The sequence below is a fragment of the Scophthalmus maximus genome, chromosome 19, assembly GCF_022379125.1.
Source record: "Scophthalmus maximus strain ysfricsl-2021 chromosome 19, ASM2237912v1, whole genome shotgun sequence".
Lineage (NCBI taxonomy): Eukaryota > Metazoa > Chordata > Actinopteri > Pleuronectiformes > Scophthalmidae > Scophthalmus > Scophthalmus maximus.
This window is the reverse complement of record NC_061533.1, coordinates 2,465,572-2,492,053: the sequence shown is the minus strand read 5'-3', so window position 1 is coordinate 2,492,053 and position 26,482 is coordinate 2,465,572. Positions and strand designations below refer to the sequence as shown.

Here is a 26,482-nt window from a genome sequence, read left to right as displayed (position 1 = left end):
CGGGATGACAGCCAGGCGAGGGGGGGCTGCACTCGGCGGCCTACTTTTCACCACGGGCCACACCTGCATACTCCAGCAGGCGTTCAGGTCTATGCTATGTACCGATCATGTGACATTTCAAGGTCTCTGGCTCTTAATAGTTCACAGAGGAGACCACCAACCAGTGTCAACATTAACATGCAAAAAAACAGAACAACAGTTCAGGGTGCCAGAATATATGATATTTTAATAATATCTATAATCATTTTTGCTATTTTAGTGCTTTTATACTAAGTCAGATTTTCAATATTGGACATTTCTCTATTTTGATATCAAGTAAATATTTTTTATTCTATATCATGAAAAGTGTGTGGCGTGGCAAGTGCAGGAGTCATATTGATATTTAAAGTGTAACTTTGGGTTGTTCAAATATTCAATGAAATTCAATATCAGAACTAAAAGCGTTAAAGTTCACTGTTAATCGTGATTCTCTGATTTCTACAAAACAGATCTTAACGCAGTAACAATTTACTCAGTCTGTCTGGAGCTTTCAGCTGCATCACGGTCTTCCTCACCAAAGTTATACTCAGTTGAGATCATAGACTGTTTATAGACCGGAACTGGTTTTATAGGACTCTGGCTTATTTCTTTTTACTCAGGCAGCACTTCCGGCCGCACCGCCGGGGTCCCGTCGCCGATGACGTCAGCGGTAATGTGGAAGATGTTGTAGCCGAAACTTTGTGTGAAAACATCGCGTTTTTTTTCCCTCTGAGTCGGTTTTTAACTTGTGTTCACAAATGCGTAGCTCGTATTACAAGACACAGAATGGCTCCAGCTGCGCGTACACCAAATTAAAAGGTGGGTTTTGTTTTTTTTAAATGTATTGAAACGCTGTGTAAGCTTAGCTAGCCGCTAGCAACGTTAGCATACTTAAGCCACCAGGTGCCAGACTGCTTTGACATTTTCGTTAGTTTAAGATTTACTTGGTCAGTAAAAGTGTTATACACCCGGTCAATCTTAATTTTAAGATGGCTAATTGTTCGGTTTGTTCTTCGGGTATGTTCGGCTTCAAATGTTTTTCTCAAGATTCACGTTTTGTCAACAAATTGTCAACTTTTCTGACATGAATGTTATTGTCGTGATTAGCCAATATTGGTGGACAAAGCATTGGAGAACGATTATATAAGTTACATGTGTTTGAGTTGAGCTGTTTGTTGTGTCAGTAGCTCCTTTTTTTTATACATACAATTCATACAATTACAACAGAAGAGATGAGGTTAGTTAGACAATAAGTCGGTGGCTGCACCTTTAATACTAGTAATCAGTGATGTTAAGCTAGCAGCTATTAGCTTCTTCAGTTTCTCCCACACAGATGACAACATGGAGAGAATCAGCTTTTCCTTGACGTTATGATTTATTATCCACATGTTGAATTCAATATTTCATTATTGATACAGTTGGGTCACTTATTCCTGCTTCAGTGGACACAAACTTTTGACAGGCCACAGACAAAATGCTGTTATTATGACCTATAATAACCGCGGTTCATTCTGCCTTTCCTCAGCCTCGGGTCAGACCAAAGCAGACGCCACGGGCGCGGCGATGCCTCACAAGCCGCAGAAGAACGGCCAGACGGCGCACTACATCGAGGTGGGGGGTTACCAGTACTGGCCCGTGCTGGTGCCACGCGGCATCCGTCTGTACACCTACGAGCAGATCCCCGTGTTCCTGAGGGAGAACCCGTACATCACGGATGGATACAGAGCGTACCTGCCCGCCCGACTCTGCATCAAGAGGTGAGGAAAGTCCTGCGAAGGAGAGTTAATCACCAAATTTCTTTCAGATACGCTTCGTCAAAATCACTTACACCTGTGAAAAAATCAAAACAGAACTCCTATAATTATGGACATTATCTTACATTAAGCACATTAAGTCATGTTAAGCCTTTTCCTTATAACGGGCTTCTGTTGGGAAACTGTTATTGTGAGATAACGTCCATAATATAGGATTTCGGTTCTGATTTTTTTCACAGATGTAAGTGTTTATGATGAAAGCATATCTGAGAGAAATTTGGTGATTATTGATCGCTGCTTTGGCATATTGAGTGACGTGAAGCCACTTAAGAGGATTTCCAAACATTGTCATTCTTCTAGTTGCTGCAGTTGCTTCCTTTTGTAGTTTTTAATTTTCTTTCTTTATTGATATTTCCCCCAAAAATTATAGATTTACACCACCAAATACATCCATCAAAATACATTTGTATAAAAACTTTCAATTGCGGTTTTCACAATTGACGGATGAGCCCAAAATTAAACTGATATACAGTAAAATAGATTTTAAAAATAATAAAAATGGTAAAATAAATAGAAGAAAAAAAGTCAATAAAATACTGATTTGGTTTCCATTTGCTCACTTATTCAACCACTGACAAAGCCTGCAGCAAATTTATGAAATTAATTTTATTCTCGCCAGAGTAGAGGGCTTGACCTTGTTCGTACAGCATGAAGACTTTAAAGATATGTTTGTAGTAAGACTTGATGTTATTTAAAAGTTTGTAACTCCTCCTCCTCCTCTGCGCAGCCTCTTCATTCTGTCCAACGAGACGGTGAACATCTGGAGCCACCTGCTGGGCTTCCTGCTCTTCTTCTGCCTCGGGGTCTACAACATGGCGTCGGTGCTGCCGGGGTTCGGCGCCTCCAGGGAGGATTACGTCATCTACTCCATCGGGCTCTTCTGCTTCCAGGTTACAGGACACGGCCCATCACTCACATCCTCCATTTTTTGTTATCTATTTAAGTTTTGTTATCTTGTGTTGCTGCTGTGACCCCTGACCCTGTCCCCTGTCCCCTGTCCCCGCCTGACGTCACTCAGCTGTGCATGCTGTGCTCGGTGGGCTACCACCTGTTCTGCTGCCACCGCTCGGAGAAGACCAGCCGCCGCTGGATGGCGCTGGACTACGCCGGCGTCTCCATCGGCATCCTGGGCTGCTACGTGCCCGGAGTCTTCTACACGTTCTACTGCAATAATGTGAGTTCAATCCTCAGCCTGCACCTCTCTGCTGCGCTGAACTCGAGTGAACAAACATATACAATAATATCCAGGATGTGTAATGTTGCCATGGAGTCAGCCACGATTATTATAATATTTTTTTAACAGAACACTTATTTTGATATTTAAGATCAAATTCATTGGCAACTGCGCATCAAGTCGAACTTTAATGTTATATATATGTAGAATCAAGTTCAGCCCTTGGCCTCTTTTTATATTGCCTATTTTTTAGCATTAAATTAACAAAAATTAAAATATGTAGCTTTTTGTGCGTTGGATAATTGAATGAATAACAAAATAATGATAATTGTTTTCTTTAAATTTCCTGATTTTAGGTTTACCCATTCAAAGGAACAAATGATACACGTATTTAAACTGTCTCTGTAAACACACTTGTTTAGAACTGTAATACCTATAACTACAAAGTGTATTTAGACAAATAGTCTAAAATAAAATGAGAGAATAGAAATTAAAATTTTTTGAAATTGCTCTTGATGGGAGTAGATGGCAGATGAAGTGTCTTGTCTCTTAATATCAGTAATGTAAATTGAACAAAATGTCAGAAAAAATAATTTGATCTCACACAAGTTAATGTGTCACTGCCAATACATTTGTGAACCAAAAATTTTGTTTGTATTTAATTTAAATTAGACTTGAAATTCATAAACCAGGTCAGTTAAACCAGTTAAATAATCATGAGCTTTGTAACAAACTCTGTTCTTGTCCTCACTCTTCTGTCGGCTCTGACTCTGTTTACCAGAGGTGATGTTTGATACATCTCCATATTAATGCCTAAGTATATATAGGTTTGTACATATATTTATTTTTTCTGTAATATGTCAATATCTCTGGCTCATCTTTTTTCTGGAAAAGACAACTGTAATTTACAAAACAGAAAAATCTTGTGGTGTTGCAGAAGCAAAACCTGTTGGCGAAAAATGCGAAAGGAACTAGAAACTAGATGATAGTAAATATGACAGTAAATATGTTTGTGTGTGTGAGCGTTGAACATGAACACGAAACCGCCGTCGTCCCCGGGGACTCTTCAGCTCGACGTCGTCGGCTCTTCAGACGCACTAATTGAATAAAGCTGAAGTGGCGCCCATCGTCTGGCTCGGCCCGTTGACTCATTGTTCCTGGTGAATAAGCAACGCGACACCTTCGCCGCCGCCGCCACGCTCGCTCGCCGCTTGGAAACCAGCCTCTGATGACACAAGCCCCGTTTTCAGTTCCTCATTCCAGCCGCCCGCCCGCCCACCACCATGTTGTTTTTTTTACTCCTGAAGTGTTTGGCTGTGCTCCTCCTCAACTGCTCGCGTTCCCCCGCACGCTTGGAAGCGCCCGGGTTCTTTCTTGCCCCCAGAACGCAGCTGAAATCTGCTCCCGCCCCGAACCAGATGGCTGCGTTCGCGGAGCGGTCCGTCACTCCTGTTCCCCACCATATGACGTTCGCGAGTCTGGGAGCCGCCTCGGCGGAAGCCAAGACTGGGTGCTCCACTCCTGCGACAAGCCAAGTCCCTCAAGCAGAAACCGTTTCTTAAAATTTTAATATTATATTTAGCTCGTCAAACGCTGGTCTCGTTCGTCAAAGTGTTTTTTTTCCCTTTTTTTAAATGTGGATTTGGGAGGAGAGGGAACACGGTGTCTGTTTCGGAAAAGGGAGCGCGGAAACTCTTTTTTGGGCTGCGGCCGAGCGGAGGCCTTCGTTCCCGGTGCAAATTTATTCACTGTGAAATTCGGCAGGACTCGACACATGAGGAACGTGTGACTGGACGGAGGCCTGCGTCCGCACAGAACGGACAGAAGGTACCGAGACGCGGCGGCTGCCCAGACTTTACACTTCACTCGCTCGGACGAGTTTAAATATGAGACGACTCCATTTATGTTTTCATTCATACGATAACGACCGAAGCAGAAGGAGAGTCTGGGGGTTTTTATTCTCCTTTTGAATGCTGCGTTCAGCTTCAGTCGGGTTCGATATCGTTGCCTGTCAACATAAAGAATATACTGGTTTCAAAAACAAATCAGCACTAAATCTTTATAGCGGTAACGTAGGTTCCTCTCTACTTTTGCGTTTCCCCCTTATTTATATATTTGCCACTGTCAGAGGAAACGGAATCTACCAATCTACTGTACAAACAATTAAAGATTTAATCGATTAATAATTGACTACTAAATTAATGGCCAAATATTTTGATAATTGATTAATCGGTTCAAGTAGTTTTTATGTTAAAAAAAAGTTTAAATTCTCTGATTTCAGCTTCTTAAGTGTGAATATTTTCTGGTTTCTTTGCTCCTCTGTGACAGTGAACTGAATATCTTTGGTGTGTGGACTAAACAAAACATCATGTTGGGGGTTTTGGAAACACAACCGCCATTTTCCACAATTTTCTGACCTTTTATGAACCAAATAACGAATCGGTTTAATGTAGAAAATAATCGACAGATTAATGCTTAATGAAAATAATCGTTAGTTGCAGCCCTACAACCAATCACGCCGCGATCTCTTATCGCGTTGTGGCTTCTACAACACGTCCGCAGCCGTAGCTCCAAATATGGTTACTTATGGTTTTAAAAAAAACAAGATGGCGCCGGTCAAAATGCCAAACTGAAGTCTCGACACAGTGGAGGTGTTTGTGCGTGTTTGAGATTCTGTCTAACACGTCCGCGCTGTGTGTGACCCTCCCGTCCTCTTCCAGTACTGGCGGCAGGTCTACCTGGTGACGGTCCTCGCCATGATCCTGGCCGTGTTCTTCGCTCAGATCCACCCTCACTACCTCAGCAAGCAGTGGAGGCAGCTGCGCTCGCTCATCTTCTGCTCGGTGGCCGGGTACGGCCTCGTCCCCACCGTCCACTGGGTCTGCATCACGGGGGGCTTCTCGTCCGAACTCGTCCAGGTGAGCGTTGACACCATGACCATTACCACTGCTGTGGTGGGTTGACGCTTTATTATTTTAAACCTCTAATCTGTGAGTTGAAAATCATTTATTTTAGAGGGAAAAAAATTGGAATTTTTTTTTCTAAAGTTTACAGTTAGTCCATTAATCGACTACTAAGTTCATCGGCAACTATTTTGATAATCGATCAATCGGGTCAAGTCGTTTTTATGAACACTTTTATCAAAATTGTCTGATTTCAGCTCCTTAAATGTGAATATTTTCCGGTTTCTTTGCTCCTCTGTGACAGTAAACTGAATATCTTCGGTGTGTGGACAAAAAAAACCATCATCTTGAGGTTTTGAGAATCAAGATCGACATTTTTCACCATTTAACGACATTTTATGAACCAGACAACTAATCGATGATGAAAATAATTGTCAGTTGCAGCCCAACAATGTTTTACTACCTCTATCGATCGACTGTGACCCTGTTGTAAAATGCTATACGTACTTCAAATTTTCTTTCCCTAATGTGGTATCTAAAAAACATGTTTCTCTAATAATTGTAGTTTTGTTATTTATGTTGTTTATGTTGGTTAATAATGTTTTTCCTTCCTCCAGGCGTTTCTTCCTCGAGTTCTGGGGATGTACTTCATCGCCGCGTTAGCTCTGATTTTCTACGTTTCAAAAGTTCCTGAACGCTACTTCCCAGGTGAGACGTCCAGAGCAACTTCTCTCAGTCGCGCTCAATCAGAAAAGATTGCACATTAAATCAAAATGTAAGTGTTTTGCAAAAGACGGATGTTGAGGAATCTTTTCACAGACTCTGTTTTTTTTCCCTGCCCTCAGGTCAGCTGAACTACCTGGGCTCCAGCCACCAGGTGTGGCACCTGCTGCTGGTGCTCATGTTCTACTGGTGGCACCAGTCGTCAGGATTCATCATGGAGTACCGACACAGCCAGCCCTGCCCCGACGCCCCCCAGCACGCCTAGCACGCCTAGCACGCCGCCGGCAGCCACAGGAGGTAGCCGCTAAACTTCACCATTAGATTAATCAGTTAGTGAAGTGCCGTCTTTGATTTTTTTTTTCTCTTTTTTTTCTAACATTTGTATTACTTCTGTGTTTGATATGAATGAGCTGAGAGAGAGTTTGACCAGCAGGCAACAGAACGTTCTGTTTACAGGGTGTAGATATGAAGAGATGATCTTTTTATTGCAAATTATGCCTTACTATACTATGACTTATTTAACGTTTTATGACTATTTTGCTTTGACTTTTTTGACATTTTATGCATTACTATACTATGACTTTTTTGACGTTTTATGACTATTATTCTTTCACTTTTTTGACATTTTATCCATTACTATACTATGACTTTTTTGACGTTTTATGACTATTCTTCTTTCACTTTTTTGACATTTTATGCATTACTATACTATTACTTTTTTGATGTTTTATGACTTACTATACTATGACTTTTTGACATTTTATGCATTACTATACTATGACTTTTTTGACGTTTTATGACTTACTATACTATGACTTTTTGACGTTTTCTGACTATTATGCTTTGACTTTTTTGACATTTTATGCATTACTATACTATTACTTTTTTTGACGTTTTATGACTATTATGCTTTGACTTTTTTGACATTTTATGCATTACTATACCATTACTTTTTTGACGTTTTATGACTTACTATACTATGACTTTTTGACATTTTATGCATTACTATACTATGACTTTTTTGACGTTTTCTGACTATTATTCTTTCACTTTTTTGACATTTGATGCATTACTATACTATGACTTTTTTGACGTTTTATGACTATTATTCTTTCACTTTTTTGACATTTTATGCATTACTATACTATTACTTTTTTGACGTTTTATGACTTACTATACTATGACTTTTTTACATTTTATGCATTACTATACTATGACTTTTTTGACGTTTTATGACTTACTATACTATGACTTTTTTGACATTTTATGACTATTATGCTTTGACTTTTTGGACATTTTATGCATTACTATACTATGACTTTTTGACGTTTTATGACTATTATGCTTTGACTTTTTTGACATTTTATGCATTACTATACTATTACTTTTTTTGACGTTTTATGACTTACTATACTATGACTTTTTGACATTTTATGCATTACTATACTATGACTTTTTTGACGATTTATGACTATTATGCTTTGACTTTTTTGACATTTTATGCATTACTATACTATGACTTTTTTGACGTTTTCTGACTATTATTCTTTCACTTTTTTGACATTTTATGCATTACTATACTATGACTTTTTTGACGTTTTATGACTATTATTCTTTCACTTTTTTGACGTTTTATGACTTACTATACTATGACTTTTTTGACATTTTATGCATTACTATACTATTACTTTATTTGACGTTTTATGACTTACTATACTATGACTTTTTGACATTTTATGCATTACTATACTATGACTTTTTTGACGTTTTCTGACTATTATTCTTTCACTTTTTTGACATTTTATGCATTACTATACTATGACTTTTTTGACGTTTTCTGACTATTATTCTTTCACTTTTTTGACATTTTATGCATTACTATACTATGACTTTTTTGACGTTTTATGACTATTATTCTTTCACTTTTTTGACGTTTTATGACTTACTATACTATGACTTTTTTGACATTTTATGCATTACTATACTATTACTTTTTTGACGTTTTATGACTTACTATACTATGACTTTTTGACATTTTATGCATTACTATACTATGACTTTTTTGACGTTTTATGACTTACTATACTATGACTTTTTTGACGTTTTATGACTATTATGCTTTGACTTTTTTGACATTTTATGCATTACTATACTATTACTTTTTTGACGTTTTATGCATTACTATACTATGACTTTTTAGACGTTTTATGCCTGACTATACTATGACTTTTCTGACACTATACTTGTCTTTTATGCCGTACGTAAGTGTAGTATAGATGAACTTTCACCAATAGTTAATTCCACACCTTTAGTTCATGTTATGATTATATTTTTAATCATAGTTTTCTTTGTCTTCCTGATTCGATGAACGGCCGCAGTGTTTTCCAGCTCGTGTTGGAGAGAAGGCGAGGAGACTCCAGTCCTTCAGTCCGACCCAGTGTTTCCACGGACGGACACATTTTCACCTGCGACTCTAACGTGCGACCTCTGGGATGTGAGGTGAAACGGGTCGATTCCCTGAGTGATTGTATGTTAAACAGTCACAAAGGCAAAAAACAGTATTTTGTCACTTTAAAACACTGAAACGACAAAATCTCCAGAGTTTGAGTCTATTGCACTGTTAATATTAACATAACTTAAAAATAAGTTAAGTCTTCGTAACTGTTTTTTTTCTCTGCATAAATCAGACGAAGCCACAGAAGATGCAGTTTTAGTTAACGACCATTTTCTTCTTTTTTAAATAAGAGACTTCCACATATTTCTTAAAAGTGCCTGTAAATAAAACAGTATTTAGTTCTTAGTTAAATTAAATTAACTCCGTTTTCATATATAGTTCCTTTATATATAGTTCCATGATGCTACATTCACTAAAAATAGTTTTGAGCGAGTAAAACGGTCGTGATACTCGAACCCAAATCATTTCTAATTACAATTTTATTTTTTATTATGAAAACAAGTGGAGAAACTGTCCACGTTTAGACAAAACAACCAAAGATGCAGTTGTGGTTCGTCGTCGCCACGTTCTTAACATTTAGGGTTTTTATTATTTAATGTCTCTGACTCAGTCGCAGGATGAAGAATCACGAACTTCAGACGTGTGAGTAAACCGATCAAATCCAGAACCAGAGTTCGTGTTTCACTACGAGAATGTTTGCGGTTCTGACTCCAGTTTCCTGACAGATCGAGCTGTTATAGGTGTGAGCCAATCAGAGGCCGGGAATGGGGCGTTTCTTTGCAGAACGGACGAACAGCACACTGGCTGTAGATCGGGTGTTTCATGTTGTTGTCACCTGTAGGCCACCGTAGTTTCTCCTACACGTTTGTTTAAAAAAAAAAATTCAAGCACTGATTTTACAAATCTGTAATCTGCATGAATTGCAGTTTAATATTGCGACTCTTTGATCTACTGTAGATTCTGACGACTTTACCACTTTGCTTTTTAAAAATAGTTTCAGCTTCACTAGACTTTGATTCTGAAAACTGCTTTTTCTGCCTGAACGAGACGATCCACTGTAAATAAACTTCTTTTAGACTTTTTAATAACTCACGTACATGTTTCCTCCATTTAGGGTGATGTGCAATGTCAACATTTGTTTTTTTGTTTTTTAAATGGCTTCATTCCAAAATGCAACAAATCCATGCTGGAAATAATCATCGTATTTTAATTATAAAAAATATAAAATTGCAATTGTCCCCAATGTCACGTGTTTGTAAAGAAAAGTCTTTATGATGCGTGTTTGTCATCAGTTACAGTTCAATGGAGGCTGTCGTTTTGGAATGGAAGTCATTTTGTTTATGTAATATTTAATGTCTAAGGTTTTGACGGTGTCAGATTATTTTTTGTTGTGTGTGATGTATTTAATTTATTCGTTATGACCCTGCTCTGTGCGGATTCCTCCACAACGCTCTAGTCTACGTAAGAGCCTCGTTTTGTAGCAGCACAAGTTTTTGTATCTTGACTTTTCATACCGGAGCAATGGAACTGCTGGACTCAAACCTAAAATAAAGACGTTTTAAAAACGTGTCCAATGCTTCGTGCACTTCACGACATCACGCTGCACCGAGACGGAGAATCGTCTTTATTGCATCAAACAGCAGCAGAGCTAAAGATGAATAAAGAAAGATGTGGAGTAGTTGTTTGAATAGGTTCCACTGGTGACGACACAGGAACCTGCGCCAGCGGGTGTGAAGGTCAACGCAGCGCGTGAGGCCGTCGATGTTCCTCTGACGACGAATGACTTGAATGTTCCGTCGCAGGTTTCTCAAGTCTTAGCTGCGTTCACACCAAACGAGAAGCAAATCATCCGCTGGATCATTTATGTTTCCTCGTGCAAGTAAACGCAACCCGAGAACATCCGCCTGTTCTCTGTCGGACACGATTTGCCTTTCGCAAACATCGTGTACTCGCGTCTTTCTACGAATCTCCTCACGTAAAGAATCCGCGTCGTGTTTGATTCTTTCTTTTCTCAACAGAACCCCACGAAAAGACCGACAACCAATCACATTGATCGAACTGACAAGTTCTGTTGTTGTAGCTTCATGTTGAACAGACATGAAAGTATCAAGAAAGCGAATAAATGCATTTCAGCAGAACATCTTTGCTCTTCCATGAAAGCTTTCGTTCTGAAGTTGAGTTAATGTGTTAGATGCTTATTACTTTGTTGGTTTTGGGTCTTTTGTGGTCTTTGTTGGCAAAATACATGTTTCTTCAAACACAAGTGATCTCTACTGTGGCTGTGAGTTTTATTTCTAACAGAATGTGTTGAGTTGGAAAATGAACAGAACATACACGTTTACTGCTTCAAAAAGAAGAAAAAAAAACAGCAAATGAAGGAAACAGTTCAGAGCCTAAATTTTAAAACTTCAGATCAACGTTTTTTAAGGAAGTGCGATAAAAATCCGATCCCTTCTCGTACTCCAGGTGCGACGCGACGCGCACGTCATCACAGCGACATCCGTCTGCGTAAGGAAAGACTTCTGTGACATTATGCATAGAGGAAGTTCTAGTGAGGGTCAAACTAAAGTGGTCAAGGTCCCGAAAAAACGATTCCCCGCGACGCCCAAAGGCCAAACGTGGACCGACTTGGGTGGAGTGTCCCGAGGTACTGCGCGGCAAGGCGGAGCCGAGCGCAGGTAAGGCTTTCTGGTGCTAAAACGAACAAGCAGACGTGTCTGCGGGTCAGAAGGCCGCCGTGAGCTGTGTGCAGCGGGTCGAGCGCTCGAAGGCTCCGTTGTACCTCGGGGCTCGGAAGTCGCGTTTATCGCTCCGGCACGATCTCGGAACTCGGGAGTACGACCTCCGAGTCGGAAACTGCAACTGGAAACGCCCCCCCGGTCTTACAAAAAGAGCACGGCACCGAGTCCCGAGGTATAATGGAAAGCAGCATTACAGTCACAGTACGATGTCCGAGTGGGGTTTTCTGTCTCTTCTGGGTCAAACGCCCTTAGAAGCGTCAAGGTGCAGCATGAAAAGGCCGATCAGCGAACAGGTAGCGCTGAAAGATATGTGGAACCATCACTCGCACTCCACGGGATTATAAAATGTTCCGAAAAAGAAGAAGAAGAAGCGTTAGGGGGATTGTTTCCTCATGATTCCGTGAGCCCGCCCCCCCCTCCAAAAAAAAGCTCCGGGGTTGTTGTTTAACAGCAGATGGCGCAAGAGTCGTAAGACACAAGAAGAGTCACTCTTTAGTGGGAAAAGGCGCCGCTCCGAACGGGTCGAGCTCCAGCGGCTGCGTGGGCGCCCCCTGCTGCTGCGGAGGGCCACTGTGGACGACCACTTCGGTGAAGGGCACCGCCCCGAAGTCATCCATGTCCCCGGCCTCCCCGAGAGAACCCGTCCAGGTCTTGCCATTGGCCGTGCCCATGTCTCCCTTGCCATCGCCGAGGCCTTGGTACTGGCCGCGTCGGCACCCGTCCGGCGGATGGAAAGGTTTCGCTCCGAACGGGTCTAGAATGGCCTCGTCCGCCGGCAGGGGAGCTCCCCTGTCTTTCGCCTCAGCCATGGTGATGTCGACGCTGATGTTCTCTTTCGAGTCAGACGTGCTGAGGAACTCGTTGCTACTCTGCGAATCTCTGCGGCCGACCTTCCTGTGTCTGCGGACTCGCTCGGGCGTGCGGTAGCTGGGCTTGTTGGTCTTGCGCCCCCCGGTGGGCGTGCCGTGGTGCCGCTTGCCGTTGCCGCCCCCCGCCGCGGCCTCCTGCTTGGTTTTCCTGTGGCGCGACGACAGCTTCTGGAGGCTGCGCTGCTTCAGCCTCTGCTGCTGCGGACTCGCCGACTCGTCGAAGGGCGGCCGAAAGATGTCGTCGGCGCTCCTCGAGGTCGCGGGAGGTGGCGCGTCAGGGCCCGGCTGGAAGGGAGAGAAGCCGAAGACGTCGATTCCCTCGGGGGACACGGGCGGCGTTCGGCCCACGTGATCTTCGCTGCCACTCTTGCCGGATTTGGAGAGGTTCCGGCTGAACGGCGCCTTGGTGAAGACGTCAAACTCGTCCGCGGCTCGCTGCTCGTGGCTGACCTGTCGGAAAGGCGCTTTGGCGAAGATGTCCGGATTGTCCGAAGGCTCAACGGGCGAGACGCCTCCGAGGAAGGGAATGGCCCCGAAAACATCCACAGTGTCCGCGGCTCGGGCTCCGCTGGGCGACCCGGCAGGGGTGATCAGGGTGGTGGCAGAGTCCCTTCGAGGACTCGGCCTGGCGGCAGCGGGAGCTCCTTTGCCGGCCGGCGGTTTCCTTGAGCGACTCTTGACTCTGCTGGGGTCGTAGTCCGAGTCGGAGCTGTGCTTGTCCTCGTCCTCCTCGGCCTCCTCCTCCGAGTCCATGAGCAGAGGCCTCTGTCCCAGGTTCTCCGGCTCAGTGTCGTCACCGTGCTCACTGTTCAGCGCCTCCTCCTCCTCCTCCTCCGGCTCTTCGTCCTCGCTGCTTTTCGGCGACGGCGGGTCGGACTCGAAGTCGCTGTCGGACTCCTCCCCCGGTCCACAGTTGCTCCTTCTGCCCGCCTTCTGCTCCTTGGCCGCGGGCGGCGGCAGGTCGTCCGCGGCGGTTGAGACGGGAGTTGGAACGCCGACCTCCTCGGTCGTGATCACATCGGTGCCTGAGGGAACAGCACATGAATATAAGAGTTAGAGATGTAACACGTCTCTGCAGATGCTTCTTTTTAGGCTGGATCATAAAAGGAGGAGCGAGAAGGAGAATCTCGACACCTCTTTGGTCTCTGTGATCCACATGGCTCGGCTGCAATCGGGATTACTTGGATTCCCACAGAGACAAATCCCAACAGTTTGTCTAATAGGGAAACCAGAAGGAGCGACGAAGGAGAATCACTAAAGTCAATATGGTCTAAAAGCTGCTCTGACTTCTCTGCTCTGATCCGGCGATAAGAAGAAGAAGGCTTAGAGGCTGCAGAAATGAGGTGCCTCGCTTTCCAAAGATATCGCTTTTGAATTCAAATCGCTCACGATTTACAAAACAAAGCTTTGTTTCAGTAACTACCAACTCCCTCAACCTCCAGCGCTTCTATAAATTCTTACGCACATTTGGCTTTCGGAGAAATGAAAAATTTGTGCCTCGTGTAAATTTACTTCCAAGAGATTTGCCTAATGGCGACTTAGGAATTAGTCCAATTAGCGAGTGGACAGTCTCCAATTATATCGGCAACAATGAGCCAATTTATTGTTTTTGTTCCTCGTCAGTGGAAGTTGTCCCCCTGCTGCGAACACCTCCACGTACTGCATCGTCCAAACTGGCAGGACGTGATGACAGATTAGCCAAAAGCTTTGTTGCGGAGAGATTAAAAAAGCAATAATAAAAGATATGATATATATATCTATATTTATATATAAAACAGGAGTTGCTCTGCATCTGTTTGCGTGACCCGACCTGGTCCAGATTATCACTTTTAATCACGTTCACCGATCTCACTGAACATTCGGGAAAATGTTTAATCATGAGCGGAGCTTTGTGGAGTGATTACAGATGTACAGTACAGATGACCAATGACTACAGATGTACAGTACAGATGACCAATGACTACAGATGTACAGTACAGTACGTTACACGCTGCCTCGGATCTCTTCAAGACGCGAATAAGTGGTGAGAACATGCGTGTGATTAATCTGTTGCCTGACGGAAGATGAAATCTGTCAGGCGTTTATAGCGACGTCTCTCTGCCACGCACGCACGCACGCACGCACGCACGCACGCACGCACGCACGCACGCACGCACGCAAGGATGAATATCCTTTGGCTTCCCTTAATTTTTTTATTTTTAAATCATTGTATTCATTGTTAAACTGTAATTCAATGTGTCTTTTTTAAGACATTTTAACGCTCTTCCTTTCCACAAATGTACCAACTGCTCCCGGTCAGTTTTTACACAGAGAATCTAATTCCCACATTTTTTTTTCTGAAAAAAAAAAAAAAATCCACTATCGCTTTAGTAACTTTGCAGATTGAAATTAATATCTGTTTCTTTGGTAACAGAGGATTCATCGCGTCTTTGAGGAGGAATACATTTTAAAAAAGACTGATATTTTGAGAAGTATACCGTACATATAAAAGGGTCCTCGTCTTTAATAAGTAATCTCTGCCTGGTCAGGCTTCAGAAACAGGATTAAAAGGATTAAAATATCAAAACAAAGTAATTAAGAGTTTGCATCATATCTTTGATGCTCCATCTCTCTCATAGATCAAAGCTAAATTAGAGGATGTATTTCTATTCATAATGATACAGTGTATTGTACATGAACTGTTCCGAATGTAATCAATCAAATAAGAGCTTGTTAATCATTCAAACTGAAATTTAAGTTCAAAATGAGAAAAGTTAATTATTCGTGTAACCTGCGTCAATACTATTCTCAAACAAACATTTCGTGGTAGTTTATTGTTTATTGACATTATCAAGTTTCTCAGACGATTTGGGCTTAAAAAGAAACTTTGACACTAATTTCCACATCTGAAATAAAACTATAGACAGGATTAGATGATGTTCACGATTACAGATAAACATGATGAGATTTAGATCCTTTTAGAAACGTATTTGGAGGAAAAGAAATAAATTTAGACAGAGAGAAAAGTTCAAATTCAAATGTTCCACACTGAACTTCACAAACAATGTCATAGATTTATCTGCTCAATGTTTCACACACACCAAGTCTGACCAGGACAAAAATGCTCGTCATCATATCCGAGTTGAGGGATTGTTTCCGTTTTTGTGGGACTGTGATTGGACGACGAGCGCTCGCCTACAGAGAGACAGCCATGATACGATCAGGAACATCGTGCTCGAGGTGTAGTGGTGGAGAGACGCTAAACTTCCCAAATAAACTTTTTAAGAGCTTCTTTTTTTTATAAAATAAAAAAGGAACCAAAGTGAAAACTGATTTTGAATGGTTTTTTTTTATTTATCAGTAACATTCTATAAAGAAAATACATTCACACTCACAGTATTGATACAGGACCTTTTACATAGTCTGCTGCAAAAAACAAAAACAAAAACAAGATGTGTATAAGACAACTTATTGATCTATAGGTTGTATTTGTTCTGCAGGAGAGGTACCAGGAGCTGTGGGTATTCTAGCACAACAAAAAAAAAACAACACTTATACTGAGAATTATCTGAAATAAAAAAGTTATTCTTTCTGATCTGGGGCCTTTACTTCCTCCGCAGAATGTAAAAAAAAAAAAAGAAGGGGAAAAAAATGGGGGAAACCCCAAAAGCAGACGAGAAAAGCACAGAGAACTTGCAGATGTAAACAAATTATAACAACATATTAAAAATGTCTGTGTTGGCTTGTTCGTATCCCACAGAGTCTGGGAGGACGTTTCACATTTCCTCGTAAAGTATAATAAAACAAAAAGGGAAAATAAAGTGCAGTTAATGGCTCTGGTCCGTCCCTTTCACTTTCTATTTTGGCTTCGATGGTTTCCCTGTCCGAACCTTAAATCTGTCCACCAGTACACATGAACAAGATGTTTCTGAGTATGGCTGTCTCGCTGTGACAGAACGAAAACGGAAAACAACTCAAAAAAAAAAAGAACGAGACGATTTTAAACTCAAATGAATTGTTCCGCAAAAATAAAAAAAACTATTAAAAGGGCAGGCGGTGACATGAGCGGAAAACATGAAGTGGAAGAGAAGCGACATTTAGTAACTGTCAGATTTACATAACTTACCTTGGTCTAAGTACGAGAAAACATTTGTACGATAATGTGTTTGACGACTACGACGACTCGCTGCTCACTTGCTGCTCTGAGGCGGAATGACAGTGAGGATTCACAGACATGCAGCCCTTCAGGATCGTATGGACTCAAGAAGATTCAAAATTCAAATCTAAAATGTTCACCATTTTTCACAGATGTGATCAGGACACTAACATGTGCACTACGGAATGTGCCATCAGCCAGCTGTGTTCAAGGTGAAATAATAATTATTATCATTATGATGACAGCTGAGTTTATTGTACCGAGTTGGGTCAGTCGTCGTGACGTCAGAATCAGGTTTCTAACATCACGTCAGGAAAAAAAATGTGTTCAGGAAAATTGGCGTGAGAAGTTCTGGAAAACGTGCGTTCTCACAAACAGCCGCTCCGGAAAACTAAGACTCATTTAACTAAAAACTGATTTTAATTTCTCTCCTCCGAGCAAAACTGTGCGAGTTCAGGAAAAGCTAATCTGCTGCTGAGTTGCATTAAACGACATTAATTATTTTGCAAAATGTAATTTGAGAAGATTTTTTTAAAAATCTTCTGTAATCAATGTGGTGAGGGAAAAAAGTTTTGTTGGTCAGGTTAAATTAAAAAAGAAAAAGGCGACACAAAAGGCACTTTGTGTCTACAAATGGAAACACAAGCAACTTCCTTCCTTCCTTCCTTCCTTTCTTTGAATATGAAGGCAAAAATGTTTAATAATTGTAATTGAAATCAAAATGTACGACCAGCAACTTCACTGCGGTCGTACTGTCTGTCCTTACTTTACTATTTAAAGTTAGCATGTTGCAGAACGTTTGTCATTTATCTGACAGTGTTGGAAACAACCACTAGGGGTCACCAAAGTCTCAATGGCAGAGCTACCCAGTTTTCCGGTCGAGTGTGTGGTGCCCGGTGTGAGGCATAATAACACAGTCTGTGTTCATACTGTGTTATTATGATTGTGACATTACATATCACAATCTGATTCGTTGAATCAGCTTTTCCAAAAGTTTTAACACTGTTAGGACATTGACACAGTAAAGAAAGTGTCCAGACGTTTGCCTTTCACATATGACTAAACGATTTTCCGAGATCAGATTAGAGACAGAAGCTCTGCCTCTGAGAAACTCAACCGTTACTGGAAGTAAAACGCAAACAGAAAATTTTAACCCCGATAACGTGATGCTTTACAAGCTGCTGGCAGTGTGTTGGCACGGTAACTGCTATTGAACAACCAAAATAAATCAGCTGGAACTGAGAAACTGACACTGTGATGGCAATAACACAGGAAGCTCAAAAGGCTGATCCAAAATCAGTTTTTTTTCATGCCAGCCTGTAGGAATGAGACCCAGACAAAACCAACGTGGGTTTTTAATTCAATATTAAAAAATAGAAAATAAAAGTCCCTTGAATCTGTGAGGTTTCTTTTTCTTTTAGTTTTTTTCCTTTGATCCAATTCGAACTCAAATAGAATTTTTTCCTGTCAAGCGAGGACAATAAAATATTTCCACACTTAACGTTCAAGTGCTCGGAGGTTATATTGCATCTTTATCTTGTTCTGATTCCACTTTACGAGATGAATTTACTGTAGGATTAAAAAAAACAAAAACTTCTCTTGCTTTCTAATCATTTTAGCGTCGATACCGCTTCTCATTAAATATGTATTCAATGAACAGCGTTTTCTAAACAGAAGCAGGAAGAAAGAGCACAGAGGCACAGAAGCTTATTGCTGCCACCGACGTCATACACGTAGAAATACTGCACTTTGATATTCACACTGTTCTACCAGTTCTATGATCTGTGACGGGTTCGTTTGGCCAAATGAAGGAACTGATTATCAGGTTATGTCATGGAATCTAACTCCCGCAAAACCCTGGCGGAGTTTTGATGCCTTGCTTCTCCCTGGGGAGATGTAGAGGGAAGTCAAACACGTCTTCCTGACTTTGCATAAAGGTTCTTTACAGCGAGGCCACGAAGGCTACGTCCACACCAATACAAAAAACATCTCGGTCCAGGTGAGAGTTTGTGTTGACGCCGGGCGTAAACTAGGCTATTGGCGATTACTGTGGACATTTTAAAAGCTCGTTATAGTCCAGCTTCTTAATGATCTGAAAATTTTTTTGATAAACTCTTCATAATAACAAACGACCTCCAACTTAGTGTCCTTTACTGTAACATTCTCGCGGAGATGTGTTCAGCGCTCTTCCCGGTGTAGTCGCTCGCTTACGAGCGCAGCCGGTCGAGCGTCACATTTAAAGGTCTGTTGTCCGGCAACAACAACTCTCCTTCTCGTCACGTGATCGGACTCAGTCACTTGCACTTTCGTTAAAACCGAGTATTGATTGCTAGTATTTTACAAAGTTGTTGTGTTTATTGGATTAACTGCTTATACGCGAAATATTTACCATAGATGTTTCATGTCTATGAAAAAAGAAAAAGACGGTGGGGACAGTGGACAAGTTACTTGATTGGTACGTGCCTGAACACAGAGTTATACAGACGACTGGGGCAACTTGGGTGTTGACTAGGGCTGCAACTAATGATTAGTGTCATTATCGATTAATCCGACGATTATTTTCTCGATTAATCCACTAGTTGTTTGGTCCATAAAATGTTATGAAATGGTGAAAAATGTCGATCGTGTTTCCCAAAACCCCCAAGATGATATTGTGTTTTTCCCTCACACCAAAGATATTCAGTTTACTGTCATAGAGGAGCAAAATAGTACTTGAACAGATGAATCGACTATCAAATTATTGGCGATTATTTTTTTTGCAGCTCTAGTGTAGACGTAGCAAAAGTATAAGTGTGGACGTAGCCTCACAGCGATCGGCACCACCGGGGCCCAGATTGAGAAGCCGGAGCTGATTGCAGTGAATTCAGAAAGCGATTTAATCACTTCACTGCTTTTCTTTACATCTTTACTATGATATTTCATACCGACAACAGAAGCACTTCTAATCTGCGACCAACAAATCAATAAAAATCTGACTGATCGTTGTTTTTTTTGTTTTTTTAAAGGCTCCACTTGTTGGACAGTGGGGGGGGCAGTAGGGGGCAGTAGAGGGCAGAGAGAGAGGGGGGCAGGTGGCTCCACAGTGTTGGGTCCTCAGGGTAGAGACTCCTCTAAGACTTGCCTGCGCTGGCCACGAACGGGACGGAGCCGAACAGGTCCTCCGGTGGGAGGGGCTTGGCGGTGGCGGCGAGCTGCGGTCGGTCCATTTCCACGCTGGCTGTTCTCTCCACTGGCTTGTCTGCGGGTAGAAGGTCACAGAGGCGACATGCTTAGAGACACCTGGGTTACGGTTGTTGTTTTTTTTAACACATGGGTACGGAAATTTGAGTTTTCACAATATACAGCTAAAGAAATTTTAACCACAAACCTCCATCGAGGTTGCAGAATCCTCAAATATACTCATATTACAAATGAAATGTTTTTTGTTTTTTTTAAATCAACTAGGTGAAGCACTTTTCTTTTTCCCCATTTAAGTTTTGGAGCTATTTCACATAAATACCGGAAAACATTGCTGCCACGGCCGAAAAATATAAACGGATCTATATGACGTTATCACGTGAAACGTCATGTTTGAAACAAATACAATTCACGTTATGACAATAAACCCGTGTTATAACAATATATAGTAAGTATATAGTATAGTTAGTATGATATGACTATACTATTCACGTTATAACAATAAACTTTTCACGTTGTAACATGATACTGATCCGTTTTAATTTTTCTGCCTTGGCAGCAATACACTGCCGTACCTAAACTACTACTCAACAGACAATAGAACACAAGGGGAACATTTTAAATGTTTATTTACTTATTTGACTCCCGTTAAAAAAATCTAAAGTTTAGCAGTGAAGGGTGACGCGAAGGAAACAGTGAAAATGTCACTTGCTTGCTCGGAGCAGGTCAAACTCCCGGTCGATTAGCTCCTCCTCCGTCAGCTTGGAGAAGTTGTCCTCTCCGAAAGGATTCCAGCGCGACATGTCGGGCGGGTTGCTCACTGCACTGTTGCAGCTCTGGGAGGGCGGGGTGGTCCCGTCCGAGGGCAGGAGAGGGTTCCTGCTGTGGAGGGAGGGAAAATAAAACACGAGATTAAAGTGAAAGGTGAAGACGTTTCTGATCTCTGACATTAATGAAGTCCGTCTGGGAAACAAAAGATTCACAAAAAGACAAATGGAAAATTTATAGAAAGTGACAAAAGTGCAGATTTATTACTTTGGCACCTGGTAAACATGGGGAGGAATCTAATTTTTATGTTGAGAATTTTGGACTTTTGAGGTTTTGACATTTGACCTTTTATTCAATAAACCAGGTTCAGTGGACTTTACCTGGGGTTATTGTAGGAGGGATCTACAGGTGATAGTCCGCCCAGCGGTCCAGCAGTGGGAGGGGTGGAGTTATAGGAACCAAGGGGGACCTGGAACTCAAGAGGGGAGGACATGTAGGGGAGAGGCTGCTGAGCGGGAAGATGATGGTGCTGCTGCTGCTGCTGCTGCTGCTGCTGCTGCTGCTGCTGATGTTGCTGTTGAATATGATGTTGCTGTAGTTGTTGCTGTTGATGATGATGTTGCTGTTGTTGTTGCTGCTGTTGCTGGACCAAAGCCTGTTGGTACTGGTGCAGCTGTTAGGGAAGGAAGAGAGGGAGAAGAGGGGGAAGGGAATGAGGGACGGACCTTTGATTTTTTTTAATGGCGCACAATGACGAGATGATGAAATGCTGTTAGAAACCAGTTCTGGATTTGGAAAGCCGGGGACACGGTGGTGGAGGGGGAGGGGTGAGGGAGTGAGAGTCAAACCACACGTCGGACAAGCAAACGCTGACAAGTTTGTAAAACAAGTTCCTGGACACTTTGGGTTTGAGGAATCACCTGACATCAGATCTTTGAATATAAAAATAAGTTTTCATGTGATTTCTCTAAAGGAGATTCAATTAAATGTAATGAATCCTAAGTTGGCCTGGGCAATATAGAAAACAAATAATAAAATGATAACTTTTCTCATATTGATCGATATAATATATATATATATATATATATATCATGATATATATCATGATATAATAGCTTTAACTCTGTTCCAGCCACATGATTGGTTCGGCACGGCGCTATTCTCATTATCATTGGCTGTTCGTGTTGTCTTTCAAAACATGGACGGAATTAGTTCTATCGAAGTTCTATCGACGTGTCTTATATATCTATCGTTGAAAAGTTATTTGGCGATGATTATCTTTATCGTTTTATCCCCCAACCCTAATCCCAAGCCACACAAAAACAAACAAACAGTTGTGGAGTAGTTGTTCCATCCTCTACCACCAAAAAAATAAAACTCTTCACTGTTGTGCTTTTTCTGATATGATGTTATTAAAAGAGTCTGAGTTCACTGCTGCTGGGTTGTTGTTTTTTTAAACATTTAGCAGGTTTCCTGGGAATTCAAACTAATTTTGAGATGTGCTCTTTCCCCCCCTCCCCACCCCCGTCTGTGAACTGCCTCATATGTCAGGAAACTGCTCCGCTTCACCCGCTGTTCGATCCCCTCGTGGCTTCGCTCGGACCAGATTGCCTCTGAAATAAAAACAGATGGTGTGCGTTCGGCGGGAAACGGGGACTAAAAATTGCAGCACCGCCGCGGCGCCACGTTCGGAGGAGGAGCGCCCGTGTTTGTGTGTTTGATTCGGTCGCTGTGTAAATACTTAGTTTTCTGAATTATTTGGACGGCGTCAGCAGCAAGTTTGGAGCGTCTGCTTCCAAATGCTGCTTGGCACCGACGGTGGAAGCGACTCGACGGATGACGACCGGCTGCCAGCGTTTTGGAAACAGAGAAGAGCAATTTTTAGGCCGTTCTGACATTAAAAACGGAATATTCCACTCCGTGTTATTTCCCGCTGCGTCTCCATGTGTTTCGCAGTTGTTTTGCTCAAACTATTTGTTGCCGTTTTTTTGGATAAAATCCTTCAGAGTTAGAAGCTGCCTCTTGATTCTCGACTGGGCCCGCACGCCAACAAAAGCTAAAGGTGCAGTCGAATTGTCAAATTTGCTCAGGAAGTTTCCTAAATCTTAAAAATGACCCGGAAGTATTTCTTCGTCAGCCATGATAAGAGCTGTTTGGATTCTCTAAATGTTTAGGAAAAGCTGCTTCGATGCTTCCTTTCCTATCTCCTTTAGCATAGGGTTCACTGGAGCTTCCTATGCGAAAGGAAAGGAGAAATAAGACAACCGACAATTTATCACGGCAGCGATATTTAACGTGGCGCGTCATGCACGGACGTAAACAATGAAACTTGCTGATGGAGCCGCTGAGGTTTTTGTACTTCATCTTTGGAAATTTGTAGTTTCACCACGACAGACGCATCAACAACATCCGCCGTCGCATATTGACGTAGTTTAGTGTCAGTGGAGTCGGATTCTCTTTTCCTAAGTCCTATGAATCCTCCTTTACACCTTTTCTTCACCTCATGACTTTTTCCACTTGGGTCAAGGAATAGTAGATAGGTAAAAGACGATAGGAAGGACGATCCCAATCCACCCTAAGTCTCTCTGACGGATGTCTGTTTATTATCAGCACAGAGAAATCTGATACGTTTGTAGCTCTGATGGGTTCGGTACCAGACCTCAGACCTCTGAAGAACTCACCATGGCTGCGTACTGAGCCTGAGCTTGAGCCTGAGCTTGAGCCTGAGCTTGAGCTTGAGCCTGAGCGACCTGCTGCTGGTACATGGGCTGCATCATCATCTGCTGTTGCTGCTGCTGCTGCTGCTGCTGGAGCAAAGCCTGCTGCTGCTGCAGCTGAAGCGACTGCTGCACAGCCTGCTGGTACTGAAGACACAAAAACATTCAGGTTCAGTCTCAATGACCAACGTTCACTCTCAATGACCAAGGAAAGTTGTGGAGGAATGACTTTGTCTTCAACAAGTGGATGTACCTGAAGGTATTGGAGCTGCTGTGCGTTTGCATGTTGCTGCTGCACTGCTTGTTGTTGATGTTGTTGTTGTTGTAGTTGGTGATGATGTAGCTGCTGCAGACGCAGGTCGCCGGGCTGCAGCTGCTGCAGGACTCGGTGCTGCTGACTGCTGGGCTGCGGCTGCGACTGCAGCTGCGACTGCGGCTGCGACTGCGGCTGCACGGAGCCGGGGGTGGGAGCTGAGAGGATGAGGTGGATTGACGGGATTTATTTGTTTGAACACACAAGTCGGACGCAAAGACGGCAACCGAGAACATTCATTGAATGGAAACCTGGTTTGTCTGAGGTTAGCGGATCTTTAAATGTTTCATCATCTAGTTTCATCTACGACAGACTCTTTTTTGAAGCTATGTTTGTATGTTTGTGCAACATCCCTATTTTTCCTATATCAGAAAATACTGTTACTTCTACAGATATAAGAATCTCTATAAGTCACGCTCGTGTTTATCCAAACCTTTCTGTCCGTTGCTGACGGGCGCCGAAGCCACGGTCATCTTCGCAGGCGTGACCGTGTTGGCGAGGGGCAGCACGTTGCTGTTCGCCGCCTTCGGCCTCTGTCTGGGGGCTATGGACGTTTCCGTGGGGCCGACGGAGTCCGTAATCCTGGAGGGAAAAAGGGAAGTGAAAAATGCTTTAAGTTTGATTTTCGCTTCACCGGCATCAATGACCTGTTGAGAAACGTTGCGTTTCCTGTCGTCAGTACCTGGCTTTCGTCATACTTTTCCTAGCCGCGACCTCGCTGGCCGTCAGAGGTTCGGGGAGCGACGTGGGGATGGGAGAGTTCTGGAAGAAGAACAGGAGCGTTGAGTTAACAAGAAAAACAACTGCAAAAGGCTAAAAGCCACGACGACGACGACGACGACGACGACGACGACGACGACGACGACGACGACGGCGGCATCAATCCTGTGACTTACAAAGAGATTTGGCACTGGACAGTCTTTTCCAGCTAACTTGAAGGCAAAGTAGGACACTTGGTAAATGTCTGGTCTCTTCTCCTGATCTGGTTCGAGCATATATCCTGGAAGAAAGGGAGAGACGGAAACAGAGAGGTGTCAGTGGCTGGTGTGTTGTAGTTGATGTGCAGCTTCTCTCTTTTGCCACATGGTGGAGCTGTTGGTCAAAGGATTAGGCTCGGTTTCAGGGAAGTGAAACAACATGACCGACGGTCCACGACTGGTTCAAACAGGCCGAGTCAATGCAAAAAAACAAAACAAAAGACGGTTACAGCAGATCGCTCTGTGGGTGACGCATCAAAACAAGACGGTGAGAGCAAATTACAATCTAGCTAACGACATAAAATATACATAATGGAAAACCTGACTGTGCAAATTATCCAACGTCTTCGAACTTTACTTTAAAAATGATGGAGTCTATAGTCAAGTTCCATTATGTGCAAAAAATACTTGCTTTGCAATTTCAGAAACTGTTCTACAGAGAAAGAACATTTTCCAACTCAAACACGCCCGTCACCTGCAATCTTGGTTCGGACCAAACTAGTGTTTGAATAGTCCGGACCAAACAAGGAGGTGTGAGAAGCGTCCTTAATCACATCTGAGCTCGTAAGCAATCAATCAGAAACCATTAGCATAGACATTCTGACAACTTACTGATTAAGCAGTGCAACTTGAAGGAGAATTTGGAGTTATCCGGAACGATAAAGGTTCCGTCACATATGGCGACTTGACTCTCCCCGAACGGAAGAGCGAAGAAACACAGCTTGTACAACAAGCATCCGAGTGCCTGTGGAGAGAGAAGACAAGACTGGTGAAAAACTCCTGAGGCCAGCAGATCTTAGTGGGAAATGGTAAATAACTGTATTTATAAGTCACATTCACAAAGCCCTTTTTCAATCATATTCATACACATTCATGCTCTGCTGGAGGAGCCGTCGGTTAAGTGTCTTCCCGGGGAGATGCTGACCGGGGGGAAGAGGGGATTGAACTGCCGACCTTCAGGCTACTCTACCTCTCATTAAATTTACCGACACAATATCTTAAGTTTTAGTACCAAATTATATTGCCCCATTTACATTTTTTAAATATATGTTATACAGAATTTAAAACATGTTTAAATCTATATTTCTAAAAAGCAAAACCTTTAAATGCACATATTTTCTGCCTCGTTTATATTTGCCTGATATGTTTGATATGTTCAGATATCTGATATGTTCAGATATGTTTGTGAAAGGATCATATCGGCCATTTTTGAATCGGCCAACCGATAAATCACTCGGGCACTAATAGGAATAAGATGCAAAAAGTAACTAGCTAGTTACACGTCATCTTATAAAATCAGATTTTAATTACTGCTTCCCCGACAACATGGCCGCCCCCCGAACACATCTACACGGGAACGTGCTCTGCTCCCAAATCATACAACCAGTTGGAGCTATATTTGGCTCGCGCATCTTTTTTTTTTATTTTGCAGATGATGCAGTTGGAGATGAAAGAGACTTTGGAATTAGCCTCAGCGTTGAGGGAATGTTTTTCCTTTAAGCGCTCTAATCTGAAGACGGTGCACCAGTCTGGTATCCTCAATTATAAGAGTACTATGATTCTTTAACTTTCTTTAAATGTGTAAATACTTCAGAAAACATCATCAAAATTATATGTCCCATCAACAGCTACATCTCATTGGCTCCGTGGGTTTTTTTGTGGTGCAGCAATTTTAACACCGCTCCTCAAAATGGCTGC

General features: G+C 42.3%; 2 protein-coding genes across 4 annotated transcripts in view; one reads left to right on the top strand and one right to left on the bottom strand.

Annotated features, from left to right (window-relative positions):
- The first annotated feature begins 659 nt into the window (after positions 1-659).
- On the top strand, positions 660-10,656 carry paqr3a (progestin and adipoQ receptor family member IIIa). Its single transcript, XM_035641125.2, has 8 exons — positions 660-837; positions 1,544-1,775; positions 2,560-2,722; positions 2,851-3,006; positions 5,727-5,924; positions 6,527-6,617; positions 6,755-6,929; positions 9,011-10,656. The coding sequence occupies exons 1-7, from the start codon at positions 777-779 to the stop codon at positions 6,895-6,897; spliced, it is 1,044 nt and encodes a 347-aa protein (XP_035497018.2). The 5' UTR covers positions 660-776; the 3' UTR covers positions 6,898-6,929; positions 9,011-10,656.
- A 700-nt stretch (positions 10,657-11,356) lies between these two features.
- Positions 11,357-26,482, bottom strand: part of bmp2k (BMP2 inducible kinase) — a 36,739-nt gene continuing 21,613 nt past the window's right edge. For 2 of the 3 annotated variants that reach the window (XM_047329034.1, XM_035641126.2), the window contains exons 7-16: positions 25,397-25,529; positions 24,704-24,807; positions 24,490-24,569; positions 24,241-24,389; positions 23,748-23,965; positions 23,459-23,641; positions 21,158-21,450; positions 20,722-20,891; positions 19,954-20,070; positions 11,357-13,722 (exon numbers count right to left, since the gene is read on the bottom strand). In XM_047329034.1, the coding sequence (XP_047184990.1) occupies positions 12,314-13,722; positions 19,954-20,070; positions 20,722-20,891; positions 21,158-21,450; positions 23,459-23,641; positions 23,748-23,965; positions 24,241-24,389; positions 24,490-24,569; positions 24,704-24,807; positions 25,397-25,529 (2,856 nt within the window). In that variant the 3' untranslated portion in view covers positions 11,357-12,313. The remainder of the gene's footprint in view (positions 13,723-19,953; positions 20,071-20,721; positions 20,892-21,157; positions 21,451-23,458; positions 23,642-23,747; positions 23,966-24,240; positions 24,390-24,489; positions 24,570-24,703; positions 24,808-25,396; positions 25,530-26,482) is intronic. The other variant, XM_047329033.1, reaches the window with a different exon arrangement.

Coding starts and splice junctions, on each gene's coding strand:
- paqr3a (XM_035641125.2), top strand. CDS start 777: ATGCGTAGCTCGTATTACAAGACACAGAATGGCTCCAGCTGCGCGTAC. Junction 2,723..2,850: donor TCGGGCTCTTCTGCTTCCAG/GTTACAGGACAC, acceptor GACGTCACTCAG/CTGTGCATGCTGTGCTCGGT. Junction 6,618..6,754: donor TCCTGAACGCTACTTCCCAG/GTGAGACGTCCA, acceptor CCCTGCCCTCAG/GTCAGCTGAACTACCTGGGC.